At 33.0% G+C, this 23,630-nt stretch overlaps 1 protein-coding gene and 1 long non-coding RNA gene across 2 annotated transcripts; both read right to left on the bottom strand.

Annotated features, from left to right (window-relative positions):
• Positions 1-9,555: 9,555 nt before the first annotated feature.
• LOC109174424 lies at positions 9,556-9,933 on the bottom strand. Its single transcript, XM_019323661.1, has one exon. It carries the CDS (start codon positions 9,931-9,933, stop codon positions 9,556-9,558), a length of 378 nt encoding a protein of 125 aa, XP_019179206.1.
• Positions 9,934-16,545: 6,612 nt separating this feature from the next.
• On the bottom strand, positions 16,546-17,025 carry LOC109174529. The gene is made up of 3 exons (XR_002053094.1): positions 16,959-17,025; positions 16,836-16,874; positions 16,546-16,626 (listed from the first exon to the last, which is right to left on the bottom strand). It is a non-coding gene; the product is annotated as an uncharacterized LOC109174529 (long non-coding RNA).
• Between the last annotated feature and the right edge of the window lie 6,605 nt (positions 17,026-23,630).

Genomic DNA, 23,630 nt, shown 5'->3' with positions numbered 1-23,630 from the left:
GTTGCTAGGTAGAACAACATTTTCTATTGCCACCTCTTGAAGTTCGAACCAACACCAGTGAACTTCTCCGGCTTTTCTGCCGAACCACTCGGTACCGAAGGTACCCGAGACATGGGAATATATCCCTCAGTGCTCCCACCATCCTGTGAACCAACGTTCACTGGTGTAGCTTGGGAATTGGCAACATTATTGCCGTTTCCTCCATTGTTGTTCTCAACAACATTTTCTTCCCCATTATTAACGATTGGCAACTCTGGGTTCTCTATTTCTTCAAGGAAATTCGAGAAAACAACCAACGGGAAAACAAGAAATAAGGTTTTAAGACTGTAGGAACCGTTGGTAGGAAAACAAATAATAATCAAATAAAAGTGACTATTATTTTCTGGAAAGAATGGAAGAAAATATGAAGAAATTTGGCTAGTGTTTGGTGTTGGGTTTTTGCAAGAGTCAAGTGAGCACTCTTTCCTTAAAACCTTATTTGCCACATCCCAAAGATGCTAGGAGCGTTGTGGCCTAGGCTTCCCAGGATAAAACTTGCTAGTGATTCAATGTTTGAGCACTCAAACAAGGAATCCGGCGAGCAAGACACGGCTATGAACACAGTAGGCTAAAGAGAAGGAGTAGAAGCAGAATTTTGAAGCTGGAAAACAAAGTTTCGTGTAGTGTGCTTGTTGTTCTTTCTGTGTGTAAAACTGCTTCTCACTACCCTCTCTTATATAGGGATCAAGGAATTTAATAGCTTTTATTTTGGCATTAAAAGGCACCCCCACAACTCCTGTAACAGCAACCACTACCTTGAGTTTTAATTCAAAATTAAAATTGGAATTAATTCCAAAGAATTAACTCCTTAACAGCTGAATTAAAACCCCAACGGTCACAGAAGGAGCTTCAGTTTAGCCACGAAAAGGCCAAACTTTCGGGCACCAGGCCGAAACTCGCCAAGGCCTCAGGTGGCCGAAACTTGAAAGTTTCGGCCATTGGGTGCATGTTTCGGCCACTAGGCCGAAACCTGGCTCGCAAGTCTCGGCCACCAGGCCGAGACTTCTCAAGTTTCGGCCTAGTGGTGGCCGAAACTTGCAAGTTTCGGCCATTGGGTGCATGTTTCGGCCACTAGGCCGAAACCTGGCTCGCAAGTCTCGGCCACCAGGCCGAGACTTCTCAAGTTTCGGCCACTAGGCCGAAACCTCTGTGGTGTGGCTCTCTGTGTTGGAAAATTGGTACCGAAGTTTGGCATAACTTCAGCCAATTTTCGGACGACATTCGTGCCCGCGCACACGAGGTCGGGCTTAAATCAAACATTTTTCAATCTCTTCTAGTTGGAATTTGATTTGCACCCCCCTATGCTATACAATTCTACAAGCTTCAAAAGAGCTCTTGTATATAAGGGGGGAAATCTTCATTCCAAAGCAATATGGGACAAAAGCTCACTTTTTCCCTTCATTTTCCAACTCAAATGGGTCTACTTTGAGAATCAATATCTCATTCACCCATTATCCGTTTTGAGCGTACAATATATCAATCTCTTCGTCCCACTACGAAGAACCCGAATCCACTTTGACCCGACCCAAATCGGAAGTGGACCCCACTGATAGTTGTACCACAAAATAGCCACTTAACATGCCATTCTATGCCATTTTAAGCTATTTTTTCCAACAATACGTATATATAGCTCAGATTGATCATATTTTAATTTTTTCCTTAAGATTTCCTATTTTATCCTTAATGAATATGATTATTCGTTAACTTTTCTGTTAAACATTATCTTTTCCGTTAATTTTTGTTAGTTCACCGTTAACTTACTCATTGATTTCAATAAGAAAGGTCTTAGGTTCGAACCTCATCCCAATCAAAGTTGGCATAATTAGTACTCTATTTTACTCTTATTAAATTAAATTAAATAATAATTTAGTGGCTACAACAAAAAATAGTACATATGCATTTCTTTATTTTAGAATTATGTGTCTACAATGTCTTTATTCAAAAAAAAAAAATTATTCATTATCAATAAATTAAATAAGAAAAATAATTTCATTAGTTATATTGTATTTATTTTTATCTAATATAAAAATTCTTTACATTCAAATTCATCAATTGATTGTATTCGCTATATTGTGCCTACAATGTCTTTATTAAAAAAATACTCATTATCAATAAATTAATTAAGAAAAATAATGTTATTAGTTATATTGTCTTTATATTTCTCCAATGTAAAAATTCTTTACATTCAAATTCATCAATTGATTATATTCACTACATTGTCTATTATTTTTTTTGTGCACTATTTCTTAATTAAATATCAAAGTTATAATATAAAATAATGATATATATTTATTTACCAAGTATTTTATTAATACCATGAAAAAATTAAAGAAAAATATAATTAATAAAGGCAATCATATTAACTACTTGAGGGATTTGTAGACAAATAAAGTATTCAAATCACACAACAAATTGAAGTAAGAACTACCTCGCAATGTCCTTGTTTAACAATCAGGAGTTAGCAGTTAGCGTTCGGATTATATTAGCGAATTTGACCAGCGAATTATATCAACACTTGGTAAAATTATATTTGAAAAAATTAACTGTTTAGATTAACATGTAAAATGACATAAAAGTATAATAATGATAATAATAATAATATAATAATAATAATAATAATATAATAATAATAATAATAATAGTTTTTTTAAAATAAAAAAATATATAATTAAGCCAATCATATTCAAATCACACAACAAATTGAAGTGAGAAACTACCTCGCAATGTCTTTGTTTGACAATCAGCAGTTAGTTCTTCAATATTAGTATATATTTAATATTTTATGCCCTAATTTTTATTTGCTCTCCCTTATGTCCCGTATTTGATTTCAACCATACCTATACAATTATTTTATTCACAATTATAATCAATATTGACTATATTATCTTGCATTTTTGTAAACTTAGAATTACATATTTAAATACGCAAATTCAACATTCAATTATATATGCATGAACAATTCTCATATAATTTTCCTTGATATATTTTAAAGTACTTATTAAAAAAAAACATTGAGCATTATTCCAATCGCACAATGCACGTAAAAAAACTAATATATATATATATATATATATATATATATATATATATATATATAGACTTGCACTCGGGTGCGAACGGCTCGCCCAGGCGCGAAATAGGAATGGATTCTGTTCGTCCACGTGTCCAGATCTAATGGATGAGAAACACTGATTTTTTAAAAAAAACGCGGTGGCATTTTCGTAAATAATTGAACATTGAAGTTCAAGTAAAATGTATTACAAGTGCATGTAAAATGTATTATATGTGCAAGTAAAAATTTACACTGAGCATCAATACTTAGTTGCACTTATAGTTCTAAGTAGTTGCACCTATAGTTCTAAGTAGTTGCACACATAGGTATAAAGTAGTTGCATCTAGGTGTATGAATGTTTGCGAGTGGTTTTCAGGAGTATTACTACCCGCTGAACTCAGATCAATGAATGTTAACAAGGCAAAATTACATGCACTCATAGGTGAAAGTAGTTGCACCTATAGTTATAAGTAGTTGCACCTATAGTTATAAATAGTTGCACATATAGTTATAAGCACACCCAGGTGCATGAATGGTTGCGGAAAGTGAATGCTAACAAGGCAAAATTACATGCACTTATAGGTGAAAATAGGTGCACTTATAAGAGATTTTACTTGCACTTCGATGTTCAATTATTTACGAAAATGCCACTGCGTTTTTTTTAAGTTATTAGAGCTGGACACGTGTCGCGCGCTGATTCGTTCGCATTTCCTTCCTGGGCACTTATTCGCACCTGAGCGCGTCCCTATATATATATATATATATATATATATATATATATATATATATATATATATATATATATATATATATATATATATATATATCTATATATATATATAAAGTTATTAACACAGCTTCGGCCCACCTTTTCCCTTGGCGTTGATTATTATGTATACCCAAGTGATGAGCAACACTCTTAATTATGACAGCATTTTAGCAGGAAATCTTAAACAAAAGCATGCTAATGTTGTGATTTGTAACCAATTGCACATTACACTTATCAATAAATTCCGTATTCCCTGCCAAGAATTAGTTCATGTGGAGAGTGCTGGGCAATATTATTATTATTATTATTATTATTATTATTATTATTATTATTATTATTATTATTATTATTATTATTATTATTATTGTTATTATTGTTATTATTGTTATTATTGTTATTATTGTTATTATTGTTATTGTTATTGTTATTATTGTTATTGTTATTATTATTATTGCTGTTATTATTATTATTATTATTATTATTATTATTATTATTATTATTATTATTATTATTATTATTATTATTATTCCAGAATATAGAATTTCTTATGCCTCCGCAATCTATGATATTTGTTTTGTTTTGTTTGTTTGTTTTTTTAATTATATAAGTAAATTAATTTGTTGAAAACTACAAATATGTTATTACTTATGTGTACAACATTTATATAGGTTATTTTACTACGCTATTGATGTTAGTTATATAAATATTCTTGGATTTTGAAATGGCCTTGGCACTCTATCGTGGGGAGGACTCTTACTTAAATGAATTCCGTGGACAATAATGAATACAAAATAAACAAGCTCTCGTTTGTATTTTATTTAGTATTATGTTTTAATTAACTTTTGTTACATTTTACACATTTAGTATCAGTGTATTGAATTTATTCTTATATAAAAATTAAATTTGTAAAATGAAATCATAAACTTGGAGAAATAGAGAATGAAAATTAGAAAACTGGATAATGAAAAATAGAAAAATGAAAAAAAAACAGATATATGAAGTAAACGTTAGTGATGACTCTCAATTTTGTTTATGTGTTTCTATCTATATATTTTGTTGCACTTCATAATTAATTGTAACCTGTAAATAAGTGTTAGCCGTTAGTGATGACTCTCAATTTTGTTTATGTGTTTCTATCTATATATTTTGTTGCACTTCATAATTAATTGTAACCTGTAAATAAGTGTTAGCCATTAGGTCTTACTTAATTCTTCCATTTCTTCTAAAAGGTTCAGGCCCGACAGAGCATCTGAGACTAGAACCAATTGAACATGATGAACATGAACCATAAGACTAGACCTTTCCATTTCTTCTAAAAGGTTCAGGCCCGACAGAGCATCTGAGACTAGAACCAATTGAACATGATGAACATGAACCATAAGACTAGACCTTTGCTTACTGGTCTCACCCTTCTCACTTTGAGAGGTTGCTCCCACACTGCCATTGGTGAGACTCGATCCCTGATCATTCTTCCAACTTTTCACATCTATGACCAGTTGAACTGCTCATGCGGGCAAGTCTTACTTAATTAATACATGAGAGAGTTGTCTGTTAATACATAATTGGATATATATAACTAGTACTATAAATATTTTTAAAGTTAAATAATTTCTTTTTCTCTTTTACATTACTAGTGTATAACATAACACTTATATTTTGTCAAAGAAAATATCAATGTTTCCTATAAGAATTAAACCCCTAACCTTTTAATTATTCTTAACACTATAGAGACCAACTATGCTAATAATAAGTTATGGTTGAATTGAGTGGAAGAGTTTCATCCATCCTTAACGAAAAGTCAAGAGTTTGATCTTTAAACTTTGAATATGAAGTAATTTTAAATATCCAAGCCAGCTCTTCTATCTCAAAGATATGTTCTACAATTAAACGATTAGTCCCATGTCCGTAGTTTTTTTTTTTTTTTTTTTTTTTTTTTTTTTTGTTTTTTTTTTTGTTTTGTTTTGTTTTGCTTTTTGTTTTGTTTTTGTTTTTTGTTTTTTTCTACACTTCTTAATTGTTGGAAATAAATATTCATAAAATAAAGAGTTGAAAATCAATAGTCCCAGGCCTATTCTTAACAACTTTTTATTTGAACAGTTAAAGTTAAAGATTAAATTATTGTTTCTAAAATGAATCAAATAAAAATAAAAACTAAAATTTTATATTTTAAATGAAATAAATTAATTAATGTTCATTCATTTGGTAAAAATTTTGATTAAAAATTAAAATATTATATTTATATGAAAATGTTATCTACATATTTTCATTTAAATGTCATAAGTAAGCCTTAGACTATTCACACCTTTGCAATTTTCTCTCACTTTTAAAATGTCATATCACAAAATTTGCAATTACTCATTATTCACTCTTTATCCATGCTATTTTGAATTCTCTTCTATTTCAAAAGTGGTCTCACTTTTATATCACCTTATTAATAAATACAAAAACTATCAATAAAGTAATACTAATAATTGTAATAATAATAATATATAATAAAAACATAATAAGTGTGGATGAAGATTATACCATTCATTTATGTCCGTTTTTTCCGTTAAGTTTTATGATACATTATGCTATAAATGTTGTACTATACAATATTTTGGACAAACATACCCCTACCGTTATTACTTCCGTTATCTTTTCCACTATTACTACCATGCACATGCATCCAACATATATTTTCTTATTTTGAATAATAATAATAATAATAATAATAATAACAATAATAATAATAATAATAATAATAATAATAATAATAAATTACACAATATATATTGGGGTTATATGTTAGTTATTTCTTAAAATATAAATACTAAATTTATAGAAATATTTTACACTATTATTATTATTATTATTATTATTATTATTATTATTATTATTATTATTATTTATAATAATTTAAATGTCTAAAATCTAAATAAATTTAAAAATTTTAATATAAAGTATTAATATTGGGCGCCTATTCATCACGCATAAGAAATACTAGTTAAAAATATAAAAGTCAAAAAATTAATTGAAAGTGTGTTGCAATTCTAACACACTGAATTACAACTGTTACAATTTTGATGTGTCAGAATCGCAACATGTCATCGCATGCAAAAAATAAAAAAAAAATAAAAAAAAAAAGTAAGCAAAGATTTGAAAGGATCCCAAATTTCAGCGGCGCGGATAGCCTTAGGGTGTATTTAATCATGACTTTCATAGAGTTTTAAAGATTTTTATGAATTTTAAAAGTTTGGGGTATTCAATTTAAACTTTTAGAGAGTCTTTAAAAGTCATGTGGTATTCAAAAAGTTATGAACTTTTGTAGACTTTTTAATTTTAAGACTTTTGTAGACTTTTTCTTCTCAAATATAAATAGTTGAAATCCAACCATCAAGCCCTAGATTTCAGAATTTTCTTTCTAACAACTTTGAATATTTTCTCTCTCTATTTAAATTCCATTTTTTCTCCCAATTTAAACTTTATAAACCTATCTAAATTTAATAAAATTATTTTTTCCTTCATTATCCTATATTTTCCTCATATCTAAACTCTACCAAATTTTCTCTCTGTCCTAAACTTTACAATCTTCCTCTAAAAATTCAAAATAATATTATTTTTTCTTCATTATTGCTTGTTTATATTGATTTTTATTTTTTTTTTATGAATTTTTTATCCATAACTTTCTCCAATTCTCTCTAAATACATGAACAAAATAAATTTTTCATCATCAAATTTTATATGTTTCATAATATTCATATAAAAATACTTATATATTTTGATTTTTATTCTTTTTATGTTTATATTCGTAATATATATTTTTCGTTTTTTTAATAAGTTACTACGAATAGTGAACTATTGTTCACAACAACAATTTGGGGTTGCAAACAATAACACTTTGTTGTTGTTCGCAGTCTCAAATTGTTATTGTAAATAATAGTTCTTTGCGTGATGCATAGCAATATATCAAGTATAATTATATATATATATATATATATATATATATATATATATATATATATATATATATATATATGTTAGATTTTTATTTTTTTTATTTATGCAACTTGTAATTATATTTTTAAATATTTTTTTGATCAATTATTTTATTATAAATTTTATTATTCAATATTGTTATGAATTTCTAATGAAATATTTTTTTTTATGTTTATTAATAATATATATAAGTAATTAGCATATAAGTCTCAACATACATGGATAAAAATAAGAATGTTGAGAATGTTGATGTGGGTGAAGAACTACATAATAAGAAAATTTTATGATATATTATAAATGTTTTGTAAGAAAATTATATAAATGATAAGAATCAAAATCATTGAAAGTTTGTAAGGATGTATTCAATTTAGAATTTCAATGACTTTTGTAGACTTTTTAAAATAAAAAGTTGATAAAAGTCTATGAATGTTTTTTATATAGACTTTTATAGAGTCTTATAAAGTTTTAAAAAGTTTTGAATGACTCTATGAAAGTCAATCAAAGTTTATTAAAATCTAGCTATCATTTTAAAAGTCTTTAAAATTATAGAAAAGTCATGATTGAATACACCCCTTAGTATTGGGATTCTCATTTGTTAATGCAATTTTTCTTTTTGAAAGAACTTATTTCCCCATATTATTTGTGTCCAATGAATCTTTACATTTGCGAAACATGCCAGGAAAATTATAACAATCTAGTACTCATGAATTTAGCTCAATGGTTCAATAGATAATATTTGAGAGAAGAACATTATAACAATCTAAAAATTAAATTTCACGATTGTTCAAAATCAACCGACATCAAATAGATTGAATGAAATTTATATTATATATTATTAGTTAAAGAGATACAAGAAAGAAGTAATAAATCATGGTCTTATGCAATAGCAAAGAGGGGGAACTCCAGGGACACTTGACAAAATATTTGATAAATTTACCATAGAATTGAAATTGAATAACATTACAAAAATTTATTAATCTGTCTGTTATAAATATTTTATTATTATGACCATTAAACTTGTGACCTTTTGTTAGCCTTTACTTATTTCATTACTTATGTTAAAGGATGTGAAAGGTTGTAATGGTCCCTATAAATTGAGGGTGAAGGCTTAATGAAAATTGGTCTCATGTGATTGTGTTCTATACATTGTGTTCTTCATCTTCCTTTTACTTATCTATTCTATATACTCATATACATACAATCACCAAGCATTACCGTGCAAACATCACACGAGAACTAACGAGTTGATAGACTGAATTACAACATGTTATCAGCACGAGTCTCTATCGTATTCTTCGGTGAACGGTATGCCTGGATCTGTTACAGTACATTTTTTTATATTAGGCAAGCATATTCATAAGATTCGTATAATACATGGTTTATATTGCACATGTTCATATGATTCGTATATATGCTTACAAATTCTTGAATATGGATTTCCAATTTTATTTTAATTTTTTTGAATCGGAAGAAAGCACGTGATATATATGTTTGTGTAAATAGAAGTGATTTTTTGTATATACAATGTATGTACACCATGTTGATAATATTTGTTGCACATCAGAACATTCATATCAAACTGTATAGATGTTGTTGCTAAATTTACATAAATATTTTTGTTATATATATTGCTGCAATATGAGTATGGTATTTTTATTTTTTATTTTTTTTTGGCAAAAGAGGGGGGGTGGGGGGGGGGGGGGCTACCCAGCTAACGCTAGTGACTAACGTTGGCGGACACAAAAGTCTCAATGTTCGCACACAGAATGTCACGAACTTCCTTCGGTGGGTGGTGAAGATCAATCCAATCGCAAAGCCGTCGAGGGGCTTCTCTGGCTAGCCAATCCGCCGCAGCATTTTCTTCACGGGGGATATGTTCCACGATAACTGACCAGTCCTTCTCAAGCCAATCCTTGCACCATTTGATTAAGGTACCGCAGTCTCCAAGAATGACATGTTGCTCATTGAGCCACTCAACCGCCTGTTTCGAATCGCTTAAAAGGAGGAGCTTCCGGTTGCCTTGATGATAAGCCCACTTGAGTCCCAAGTAGATCGCCCAAAGCTCTGCCTCTATTGCATTATCAGTTTGCGTCATGCAACTAAAACCTTTCATCCAATTTCTTTTGTAGTCTCGCAACATTCCCCCGCAACCGGTCATGTGGCTTGAAGGAGAGAAGGATGCATCCGTATTGAGGATTGCCCAGCCTCGTTCAATGGTACGTTTCTACGCAATTATTCCTTTTGGTTTCTTATGCCGAGCATATGCAGTAGTCACGACCACCACTTGCTCCTTGATCTAGCTGATTCTTCTTGCCAAGCTCCAGTTATCGTCATTGAAAGTTTTGTTGCAGCGCCACTTCCAGTTCCACCATGCAATTACTGCAAACTGCACTGGCCAGTCGCATTCTCTCCCGCCATTGGGTTTACCTGTTACATTACGGACAAGCCAAGTATCAAAATTCACATAATAGAACCACCTATTAGCCCCAGAGGGTAGGAATACTTCCCATAATTCCTTCGCCACGTTGCAATCCCGTAAGCAGTGCAAAATATCTTCCTATTGAGAGTGACAGGTCTCACACCTTGCATTAGCCGTGAACCCCCTCCGTTTTCGCTCCACATTCGTCATTAACTTATTGTGCTTTAAAAGCCAAACAAAGGTGTTGATTTTCCTAGGTAACTTAAATCTCTAGATTATTGCCCACAAGGGGTCATTCACTCCGGTACTTGATTTGAGAGCAACGTTGTATGCAGTAGCGACCGAGCAACGACCACTCGGCTCAAGTTTCCAGTAGATATCATTGTTATCATGGTTTCAGTACACTCCTTCTGAAAGGACGGGGTAGGCGTCACAAACCCCTCTCCAAAGGTTATAGCTTTCTTTTTTCTTTATAAAGGCACTACTCTCTGGTTTGTTGTGCATATATTTACCCATAATGACTTTGACCCAGAGATTTTGACTCTCCGTGCGGATTCTCCACCCAAGCTTCGTTAGGAAAGCAAGATTCATTTCCTTTAGCCTTCTAAGACCTATGCCTCTTTGATCCTTCGGTTTCGTGACTGCGTCCCAGTTTACTAAGTGCACGCCACCCCTCCAGATGAACTGACGTATCCTCTTCTCAATAGCATCACAAACCCCTTTAGGAAGAAGCATAGATTGCATCATGTAGTAAGGTGTAGCGTTTAGGACACTTTGGGCCAGAGTTATACGACCTGCCAGCATCAGATTCTTTCCTTTCCAGCCCTCCAAACGCACATCTATCTTTTCAAGTAAGGGTGCAAAAGTTCCACATGTAACTCTCCCGTGAATCGAAGGTACTCCAAGGTACCGCCCCAGGTCTTCCATGTGGGCAAAACCTACCTCTTGCGTGATGACTTGTACCAGGTTAGGAGCAACATTTTTCCCAAAGTAAATTTGTGATTTCTAGACACTGACTTTCTGGCCCGAAACATCCTCGAACTTTTGGAGGCAGTTTTTAATTACCTTCATTTGCTCTAAGGAAGCTTCTGCAATTAAAACCATATCGTCAGCGAAAAAAAAAGATGAGTGAGCTCAGGACCATACCTTGAGAGTTTAACGCCTTTCCAGTTATTGTCCTAGGCTTCTTTTTTTTTTTTTTCTTTTTTTTTTTTTTATCATCCGGCTCAAACGTTCCATACAAAGCACAAACAAATAGGGTGAGATTGGATCTCCTTGTCTAATGCCTCGTGTGGGCATGATCCATTCCAGTTGTGAGCCCTTCCAGAGAATGGCCAGCTTTGGAGTCCGAACACACTCCATAATAATGTCAATCCAGTGCATTTCCAAGCCTAAACCTTGGAGCGTGTCCTGCAAGAAATCCCAAGAAAGTTTATCATAAGCTTTCTCTAGATCAATCTTAAGGGTCATCGCTTTTAGCCCCCCTCTTTTTATTCTCATGGTATGGAGGATTTCCTGGTACACCGCAATGTTATCTGTGATCTGGCGGTGTGGTACAAAGTTGCTTTGCTCCTCTCCCACTACCTGATTCATAACATCCTTCAACCTATTCGTGATAATTTTTGTAACAATTTTATACTTGACGTTACAAAGGCTGATAGGTTTGAACTGGGTGACAAACTCAGGGTGTTGCACTTTGGTACCAAAGCTATTAGCGTGTCATTCCAGTTTCTTGGCAACTTTGCCGTACGGAAAGTCTCCAGAATTGTGTCAGCTAAGTCTCCTTCAATTTCCTTCCAAGCTCTTTGGTAGTAGCCAGCGTGGAACCCGTCTGGGCCAGGTGCCTTGTAAGTGGCCATGTCGAATGCAGCTGCCTTTATTTCCTCCTTCGTGACACTCCTGCATAAAGTAGAAACGTCAGTTTGTTCAAGCATTTTTAGGGTTGGGCATTCATACCTTGTATTTGCCGTTGTTGTTTCCCTCATGAAGAGAGTCCGAAAGTGGTCCTGTATCATCTTCATAATATGTTCCTCGTCCGAGGTCCAGTTGCCACTGTTATCTTTTAAGCTCGACACTAGGGTTTTTGCTTTTTTTTTTCTTTTTTTTTTTTTTTTTTTTTTTTTTTTTTACTTTTGTTATGGCATGATAGTATTTAGTGTTGCGATCACCAGACGTAATCCACTCTTCTCTCGATCTTTGAAACCAGATAAGCTCCTCTTTGTAAAGGATGTCGTCCAACTCAGTCTTCAGCTTAGCTTCTAGCTTGATTAAGCCTCATTTCTTCCCATAGTTTCTGGCTCGTTGGATACCATCAATCCTAGCAATGGTCTGTTTCCTTTTTCTTTCTAAGTTTACAATCGCCACCTTACTCCACGTCTTTAAGGTCTCTCCCATTAAGTTAAGCTTTGAGTCGAAGTCAGTGCTGGTTGAACTCCTCCACGTGCTAGAAACAATCTTCCCAAAGTCTTCATGTAAACCCCATACCGCTTGAAACTGGAATCTCTTCGGTCTATTAATATGAGTACGGTATTTGAAAGGTTGCAATGCTTCGAAATGTTTTCATGTTTGAAAATGGAAAATTATTTTTTCCTTGTATAGATCCGAAATGATATTTTGTTTTTCTGTCGAAAGGTTGAATAATCGAAAGGTCATTTTTATAGTCTCTTGTGTGTTTTCGAAAGGTTAATTTGTTCTTTCAGACTTTACCTTTCCACTTCATATCTGAAAGTTTGATTTGCATCTAGAAGATGTCAAATTCCTTATTTTTTGCTATGAACATGTGATATTATGAATGTATATGAGAACATATGATATATGTTTTGTAGATTACGTCCTCCATTGCCAAATGTGAATTTATTAAACTTACTTATAAATGAAGCAATTATTTAGCTTGGGCCCTTGATATTGAACTATATTCAGCATCTACAGAATTGAGCCAAGTTTTTTGTTACTAAGTCATAGAGCACCGATGCCTAGAAGGCACAAGCTCTCATTTTCATACGTCACCACTTGAACCACGACCTAAAAAATGAGTATCTGATTGAAAAAGAACCCCTTGAATTAATGGAAATCCGTGAAGGACTATTCCGACCAAAAGTCATCAAATGTTCTTCCTCAGACACATTTTTACTAGTTTAATCTCATGTTTAATTTTGAGATTATAATGTAAGTCAGTGATTAACTATAATTCAACTATGCACAAAATAGTCTCGCAAGTGAAACTCTAAACAAGAAGTTTCAGATAAATATTTCATTGGAAAGACATTGCCAACTTTTCATGCGAGTAATTTGTACTCCAGCAGTAGTACAAGAAAACAAATTATGAGAAGCATCTTAAGCTGATTTTAGCACTCATTGTGGCTAAGAAACATAACTAATTGTTGATGAAGAATCAAAATGCATGTCTGGTTGATTTGCACAGGTGCCTGAAGACAAAATGTTACCTAATTGAGTAACTTTATATGGGGTTGCGGTCGAGATTATAACCGGTGTGGTATGAGTTTTGAGCTCAGAATAAGAAACAAAGTGATTAAGATATTCAAGGATGACCAAACTCATTGAGGCAAAATCCTAGCCAGAGGTAGGTTTGCTAGCAATGTGGGTGTGAAGGGCATTGGTCCTTACGTGCCGCACACCAAAGCATTTGGTCATCAAAGAATGAGTCTCAGCTCATCTTGCTGATTCTAGTTTGCCTGAAGCAAATACTGTGATAAATGATGATAATGAAATGATGAGGTATTGATGAAGAAATGATTGGTGTCATGATAATGTTTGAGTAATTCATGAAAATATATTCATGGATAAAAATGTTAGCTCATGCCTGAAACATGAAGCATCCGAGAAGTTAACTTATGCTTGAAGCATCCGAGAAGTTAGCTTATGCCTGAAGCACCGTAAAAGTTAATTCATGGCCGCAATAACTTATTGCGTAACTGAGTAGTATATACACTCCAAATGTGTTTTTGAGTGCAAAGTTATTTTTGGAGGCAAATTATTATGAGTGCAAAGTGACTTTACTTTGCTGATTTTACTACTCAAATTGACTATTCAAAAAGTTTACATCTCTAAGCTTACTTCTCGATTTACTTCTTGAAATTTTACTTTCTGGAACTTTATTTTCCAAATGAAGTTTACTTCTCAGAGTTAATTCTCTTAGTTTGCATGCTTATTTATATATGGAAATTTTTCTCATGTATGCAACATGACTCTCGTATGCAATTGACTGGTTGCTAATTCAAAATTGAATTATTATTTGTTCCATAAATCCTATATCAATCCCAGAAGGATTGCTATTATCAACAAATTTTGATAATCATCTTTTGACTAAATTTATGATGTCAACATGACGAAATCCTCTCCGAATATGGCTTAGTGCAATTCTGTGTTGTTTAAGGAGTGGTATACTCCTTTATAAGAATGATTTTTGACTTATTGCCACACATTATATGATTGATTTAGATGTTATTGGTTTGGGATAGAAGCGCATTATATCATATCAGTTTGCCCGAAGCAAACGAGAGAATGAATTATATCATATCAATTTGTCCGAAGAAAACGATGGAATAAATTACTTCATATTTGTTTGCCCGAAGCAAATGAGGGAGTGAATTATATCATGTGAATTTGCATGAAGCAATTCCCAAACGAATGAGTGAACTAATGTACATTTGAGGATAATGATTTTTGGGAGATCTTGAAGATCTATTTTATTTGGTAGCTTCCCAGCTTCCCTATGATTGTTGTGTACCCTTATAATATCATTTGATATGTATGCTTTCATATCTGATTATATATTTTCTTGTTGGGGACATCGGTTTTATATGCTATTATGGTTATCACAATCTGACATACTGCATATCATAATTATTCCCCCTAGAACCTAGTACATGGTATAAAACCATACATTTCCCATCTGCGTTTTATTCACAATGTGCAGTCCTTTTCCTATATCACCACCATAGCGTACCTTTGTGAGCATGTATATATTGATTATAAATCTTCGTCTATTATTTAAATCATTAGAGCCCATGATAAGGGATCAATATATAATTAGGTATGCTGACTGCACACTTTATGAAGATCATTTCACGGCATTAGGGGGAGATAAAAGTTCAAATTTAATAGAATGCCGAGAAATTCTATGGATGATTGATGAAACAGATCTTCGATATTTGAATCCACGTACTAGGTAGACTGAACTAGAAGTTCAAAAGAAGTAAACTGAACCAGAAGTTCAGAAGATAATTAATCTACTAATATATATATATATATATATATATATATATATATATATATATATATATATATATATATATATATATATATATATATCTTCTATTATAATAAAGAAGAACCCTATGGTTCCTGCCTAATTGTTGTTCAGATTGGCGCAATAAGGAGCAATTTTGGATTTGTCTACTAATTATAGTTATTCATAATAAACAAATATAATTAATGCGCCGTTTCAAAATACTAACAGTCCTAATTGATTACACCGTCTTCTATTTTGCCGATGGTAGTAGAACTCTAGAACTAATAGAATACAAATAATACAAATAATACAAAAAGGCGCAACACAATATTAATTACATTGCTGTTACAATAGTTAATATTTAATATATTATATTAAAACTATAAAGGGGCATAACAATGGTGTTAAATACTCAATAGGGATTTAAATTCTAGCTTCATATCTCCGATGCAACGTATCAGATGACGACCTTGAGTATCCAACGCATCTGATCCTCAACCACTATATAAATAAGGCCGGTAGTAGACAAAGGCCTACGCATTTATCTGCACGTTGCTGAACAACAAATCCCTTCCAAAAATATATCTCATACATCATGTACCCAATGGTTATTCTCTTAGGAATTTGCCGAGAGTGATGAAGGGAAAAGTCCTCTTGCGGTTGGTGTTGCTGGCAACCAAGATGTTGTGGGTGATAATTTAGTTGTAAAGAGAAGCCTTCTGGATGAGTTCTAATCAACACAAACTTCAAAGAACAAAGTCATTCTCAATGGTAAGCTTGAAGGAGTAAAGTGAGTTCTCTTAATTTAGTCTTTTTTTTTTTTTTTAAAAAAAAAAAAAGCTATATTGTACTCAGAAAATATTTGAGCTGTTTTTTAAAAAAAAATGACGCATCAGACTGTATTATCATCATTTGCAAGCAGTGACTGTTGATTATATTTAATTTGAAAATTAAATAAATGAACAAAAATCAATCAGAAAATATTACAAACTGAACTTGAGTAATAAAAGCCTAATGATGTACTTGGTGTCCATATTTGCAGTGATCCACAATAAATGATAAGTTTTGATCTTACCTTGAAAGATTGTTTTCTTGGATACAGGTATAAGTTTACAAGCCTGCAGGTAATAAGCTTAAATCTTATTACACAGCCTTACTGTCAAGGTTAGTCTAATAGCTCTTATAAAATTATTTGTAAGGAAATTCATATATATATATATATATATATATATATATATATATATATATATATATATATATATATATATATTACTGTATATGAAATATTAAAAATCTATGAACACATGCAGTGTCGAGTAATACTTACAGACAAACAATTGAGATGCCTTCTTCTAATACTTCAAATCTGCCCATAATTGAGGTTAATGATAATACATAAAAAAAACACAATTTACAAAATCAGCTGTGATAGGAAGGTTAAGGAAACAACCTTCAGAACAATGGTACCAACTCTTCATCTTTTCTTTAATATTAGGGACCGATATGTACAGTTTATCATTTTGCATATATGTTATTGTTTTTTTTTTTTTTGAAAGCCAACCAATGAATGATTGTATTAATGAATCAAAGCTGCAATGCAGTCTGGAGGGATAGAATCCCAGTACATAGCGTGATCCTGCATATATGTTATTGTTAAATACATGTAATATGAATCCAATCAGAAGGCTGATGTTACTGTAAACCATATGTCTCATATGCTTGCGAACACAACAACAAACTGTTATATGGATTACCCTCTTCAGAAACCAAAACCATAGAGCACTGCATAGATAACATAGCAATGAATCACAAAACAACGTATAAGGCAAACTAAAATGTTTAGATACAGGGCAAAAAATCTTGAAAAATCGTGTTATATAAGGGGTAGTAAGCAGAGAAATACACGAAGACATAGCATACCTACTGTAAACACAAATTAAGATGGGTCTTAGTAATAGCCTACATGTTCAGAATAGAGATGAAAATTTTTTGAATCAAGGAACAGAATCATTTAAACCCGTTTGTTAAATAGAAAGTTTACTTATAAAAAAAAAAATCAAACAACAAAATGAAAGTATTTTGCTTCAAATTTGACTTTAGAACTGCGAATCCACCCAATAGATTACAAGATAATGCAGATACTAACATAAGAATACAAAATTTGATATCAAAATCGTCATGCATGTGATCTAGAATGAAAGATTTCATCAAATATATACTTTAATACGACTTAGTAAGTAAAAAAACCCTTAAGAGTTAGGGTTCACTGTATCTACTCAATTTCTTAAGAATTGTATGATAGGATTGGAATTAAGTGAGAGATATACTAGAAAACTTACCAGAATAGGAAATTTAACTATGAAATTGACAGATACGGCTAAAATGTACAAATCTAAAATGGGGATTGTAGAAATAGACAAAGTAGGCCATACGGACATAAAATCGCTAAGAAGAAGAACCCGCCATAGGATCATCTACCAGCTGAAGCATACAAACGAATTTGCTAGGTAAAATAGTATATGGTATGGCCTTGTGTAGAACCTCTAGCACACCGAAGAAGACAGCGAGAAAGTTCTGGAAATGGAGTCAGTAGCCGTGTAAAATTGCCAATTTAGATATTAGAGGGCTGTGAGGGTATTTTCGTAAATTTGATTCACTAAGCAATAATAATGTTAAATTATTTGTGTGTTAATTAATATATTAATAACTATATTATGTGTGTAAATTTCCATAACAAGCAATAATAATATTATTCTATTATTAGTGAAACTGTGGTTGTGTTGAACTGAAACAATAGTGTATACAAAATGAAACTGAATAACAGAGTTACTTTTTGCGGAAGAGTGCGGAACGGCAGGAAACACATGTCGTTTCTTTTCATTAAACAAAATAACGTCGTTTTGATCTGCGGTACATAATCGATTATGCATCGCGGTGCACGATATAATTTGATGTATTTGTTATACTAATTTGATTTCTATGTGATACTTTAGTAGAACTTATGCATTTTTATCTTTTAAGTAAAACTTTCTCATAAAGATTCTTATGTTAATATTCAATTAACTTAACTTAATAGTCTATAAATATTATTCGTGCATCGCACGGGACAATTACTAGTATATATATATATATATATATATATATATATATATATATATATATATATATATATATATATATATCATAAAAAGAGTGACTATGTCCTATATATCTTCCCCAACTTGGACCCTATGTATCTACCAATGCTCCTTGATGCCAGAAGCGTGGAGACATGTTGGTATAATCTGCGGAAAACTAAATCTAGTAGAAAATGGTGTCACTCTTGAAATCGCTTAAAGCAGTATGTCCTGAAGACATCCGTTCAGAAGGCGAAAACCCCCAGTAAAATTATAGGTGCACCTAAAATCATAATACTGGGGATGCAGAACGACTAGATAAAAATATCTTTGTGAAATGGCTAGAGTCTGATTGAATTAGAAATCACCATTATTTTATGGGAGAAATTTATGAAAAATGTTATAGTTGTCAACAACACAATTGCCTTATAAATTGCTCTAAATATATGTGAATCTGGATCCAGAGCTAGGCATCAGTAGTGCCCTGATTTGTTTTAATGTATAAAAGAGCAATTAAGACATATACAGCTCAGCTCGCTAGAACTGTATTCTCTTTATAACATGTACACCATTTAACGTTAACCCTGAAGGTTACAAATGGGTGTTTGTAAAAAAGAGAAATACAAATAATCTGGTGGTGTGACATAAAGCGAGACTGGTAGCTTAAGGGTTTACGCAGAGACCCTAAATTGATTTTGATCAAATGTTCTCTCCCATAACAGATGGCATTACGTTCCGCTAATTAACATTATTGGCAGTGAATTATAAATTTAGATATGCAGTTGATGAGTGTCATGACCGCAAACTTACCGGTCATTAGACGCTAATATTTATTTGTAAATCCTTGATGGATTCAACACTTTTCAAATAAGGAAAGTGAAAATCGCAACGTGTATCATTAAACTGTAAGTTAATTCTATAAAACATAAGATCTTCAGAACACATGCCTTTCACATACTGTATTTAAATAGCGTTCTGGGAACATACCTGGCTCCATTGTTTTCCCGTAGTTGCTTGAGTTAGAAACTTGGTTTCTCCCTCCAGACCTTCAACATTCCTTTCTCTAAGAACTCTGATGGAGGGAGACTTTTGTTTTTGTTTTTTCTGAAGGTTGGGGAGAGGACCAGAGAATCAGAATGGTTAAAAACATAATCTCACGGTTCCATTAACGTGAGAGGTTATTTGATGCAGTTAAAACTGCTATTTACCATTAACTGACCAATCATAGAATTATATCATTATTAAATTATAAATAAATATTTATGAGCCACACAATATAATAATGAGCAATGGAATAATAATAATAATAATAATAATAATAATAATAATAATAATAATAATAATAATAATAATAATAGTAAATAATTATTCCAACATTCTCCCACTTGGCTCATAAGTCATAAATTTAATAATGAACGTGAAACATAATATGCATAGTATACGCTAATTCCTTCGTTATATTGGTCAGAATGTAAGTCATCATTCAGTTAGAAACTAATAAGAATCATGGCGGTAATACGTCACTAATTTAACGTAGTCCCTTCCATGTATCACAATATTAATTTCAAACTCAATATGATTTATAATGAACTTTTCCATTATGGTCCACGATAATGTCTTTGTCAAAGACAAATCCTGTTTATATTAACATAAAACATTCATGTATATATACTTCAAAACTAAACAGGATACTTAATACAGAAACGAAACTATATTGAGCTCTTAGTATCAAATATATCAAAACACAAACCTTGACATAATGTTAACAATTTCCAATAACGCTCATTCTTTCAACATGTTCACTAAATGCCTTTGGTGGCAAGGTTTTAGTTAATGGGTCTGCAATCATTAATCTAGTGCTAACGTGTTCAATTGATACTCTTCGTTCCCGAACATCTTCTTTAACGACAAGATACTTCAAATCAATAGTTTAGCACCACTTGTATACTTGTCGTTTTTAGAAAAGAAGACTGCTGCGGCATTATCACAATAAATTTTCAGCGGCTTGGCAATACTGTCGACAATTCCAAGTCTCGAAATAAAATTCCGCAACCATAATCCATGATTTGTGGCCACAAAACATGCCACAAACTCCACATTCTAAATCTTTCTAAAACTTTATTCATATATGCTTTCTGGGACAATCCTAACATTCCTTGTGATCTATTACGAAATATTTCAATTCCAATCACAAAGGATGCCTCACCCATATCTTTCATTTCAAAATTCTTAGAAAGGGTTTACGTAGAGACCCTAAATTGATTTTGATCAAATGTTCTCTCCCATAACAGATGGCATTACGTTCCGCTAATTAACATTATTGGCAGTGAATTATAAATTTAGATATGCAGTTGATGAGTGTCATGACCGCAAACTTACCGGTCATTAGACGCTAATGGCCCGTTTGGTTCACGGAATAGGCCGGGAATGGCATAGCATTCCCAGTAATAGGCCTATTCCGTTGTTTGGTAACCATTTCTATTACCAGGAATATTATTCCTGGTAATAGCCTATTACCTCAAATAAGGTAATAGCTATTACTAGGGCCCCCCTGGTATTAGCCTATTACTGAACGCTCAGGAATAGATTTTAGAATCTATTTCCTTTTTTACCCCTTTCTTTAACCTAATTTTTTTATCCTATATATAAATTTATCCTATTTCACCACCGTCGTCGCCGCCGCCACCATCACCGTCGCCGCCGCCACAACCACCATCATCGCCACTACCACCACCATCATCATCGCTGCCGCCACCACCACCATCACCGCCGCTACCGCCGCCACCGCCACCACCACCATTGCCACAACCGTCGCCGCCGCCACCACTACCATCACCGCCACCACCACCACCATCACCGCCACCACCATCGCCGCCGCCGCCACTACCACCACCGCCACCAGAACCACCACCCAGCAGCACCGCCGCCGCCACCACCACCACCGCCACAACCGTCGCTGCCCCACCACCACTGCCACAACCGTCACCGTCACCACCACCACCGTCGCCCCCACCACTGCCACCGCCACCACCACCTACCACCCTAGCACCAGCACCAGCACCACCATCACCACCACCGCCACCACCACCATCACATATTTTTATAAGGGTATTTATGTCTTTTAAAACATATTTCATTTCTATTCCTTAAATCAACCAAACATTGTAATATAATTCCTAAAGTCTATTCCTTCCGCGAACCAAACAATAGAATACAATTCCTATTCTATTCCTTGCCTATTCCATTCCTTATGTAATAGCATTCCTATTACCTCAAAATTCCTTCCGTGAACCAAACGTGCTGTAATATTTATTTGTAAATCCTTGATGGATTCAACAATTTTCAAATAAGGAAAGTGAAAATCGCAATGTGTATCATTAAACTACTAAAGTCTTTGTATGACTTGAATATTATTGGCTGAGTGTTTTCCTCTCGAAGAAGGAATATGCGAATAATATGTACCATTATGTGTTTGTTAACGAATTGCTAATAGATTTATTTATTCATTATCTCAGTCGATATTGATGGTTTAAATGTTATTGAAACACAAAGAGAGCTTGGTGATATTAGCTCATACCGAAAGACGGAGTTTTGAAATAAAAGACTTGGGAAATCCAAGTATTGTCTCGACCTGAAGATCGAGCTTCTCCTTGAAGAGGTTTTATACACCAGTTAGCCTATTCGAAAAATGTCTTGAAGATGTTTTATATGGATAAGTATTATTTACTTATCACACAAACGGTTGTCCAATAATTTCTTGAAGTAGATAAATGACCATTTAGACTCGAAGATGATAATGAGGATATTTAGGGACTGGAAGTCCATCACTTCATTCCTATTGGAACACTATTATTGAACTAGAAGTTCCATAATCGCATCAGGCCTGATATTGAATTTGCATTGAAATTTCTAGCAACATTTAGTGTTTCCCCCTACAATGAAAATTGGAATGGTATTTAACATATCCTCCTGCACTTTCGAGGTACAAAGATTTTGACGTTTATGTGAGAAACCCATATGTGGTTTTGATGGGCTACTTGGGCATTGGCTCTTTTATTTGATCCCTATGATGCCAAGTCTAAAATTGGTTATGTTATATTTTTACCCCAATGCAAATAAGATTGTGTTGCACAAGCAAGTAATAGGTTTGTTAAGGGGAACCTTACAAAACATGTTGCACCCAAGTCCTTCTACATACATGAACTCTAGAAGAGTTGTAAAATTCTTGTTGAGAAAGCTTGCCCCACTAAACAATCTTGCAGATATGTTCACTAAGTCTCTGCCTACATCCACTTTTGAGTAATATGTTTATAAAATTGGGATGCATAGGCTTAGAAGATTGTTATCTTCGTGGGGAGCGACAACCCCTAGCTGTGCTAGCAGAATGAACAATCTAGATGACTTTTGAAATCCTGAAGATTATGCTACGAAAGCATATGGTTGTACTCTTTTTCCCTTAGCTAAGTTTTTCCCCACAGGGTTTTCTTAGGATAAGATTTTTAATGAGGCAACCGATGTTGGTGCACTTGAGTGGATAGTCCTGAAGACCCTTGAAATCTTGAAGATTATGCCCAGAAGGCTTATGGTTGTACTCCTTTCCTTGGCTAAGTTTTTTTCCCAGTGGATTTTCTTAGGCTAAGGTTTTTAATGAGACAACCGGTGCAACACATGGTTCAACATACTTCGTGTACTCTTTTCCTCGTCTAGGTTTTTCTAGCGAGATTTTTAACGAGGCTTGAGTATAGTTATTTAATGGCCAAGGGGGAGTGTTATAAATATTTTATTATTATGGCCATTAAACTTGTGACCTTTTGTTAGCCTTTACTTATTTTATTACTTATGTTAAAGGATGTGAAAGGTTGTAATGGTCCCTATAAATTGAGGGTGAAGGCTTAATAAAAATTGGTCTCATGTGATTGTGTTCTATACATTGTGTTCTTCCTTTTCCTTTTACTTATCTATTCTATATACTCATATAGATACAATCACTAAGTATTACCGTACAA

The sequence above is a fragment of the Ipomoea nil genome, unplaced genomic scaffold, assembly GCF_001879475.1.
Source record: "Ipomoea nil cultivar Tokyo-kokei standard unplaced genomic scaffold, Asagao_1.1 scaffold0642, whole genome shotgun sequence".
Lineage (NCBI taxonomy): Eukaryota > Viridiplantae > Streptophyta > Magnoliopsida > Solanales > Convolvulaceae > Ipomoea > Ipomoea nil.
This window is presented reverse-complemented; position numbering and strand designations above follow the sequence as displayed.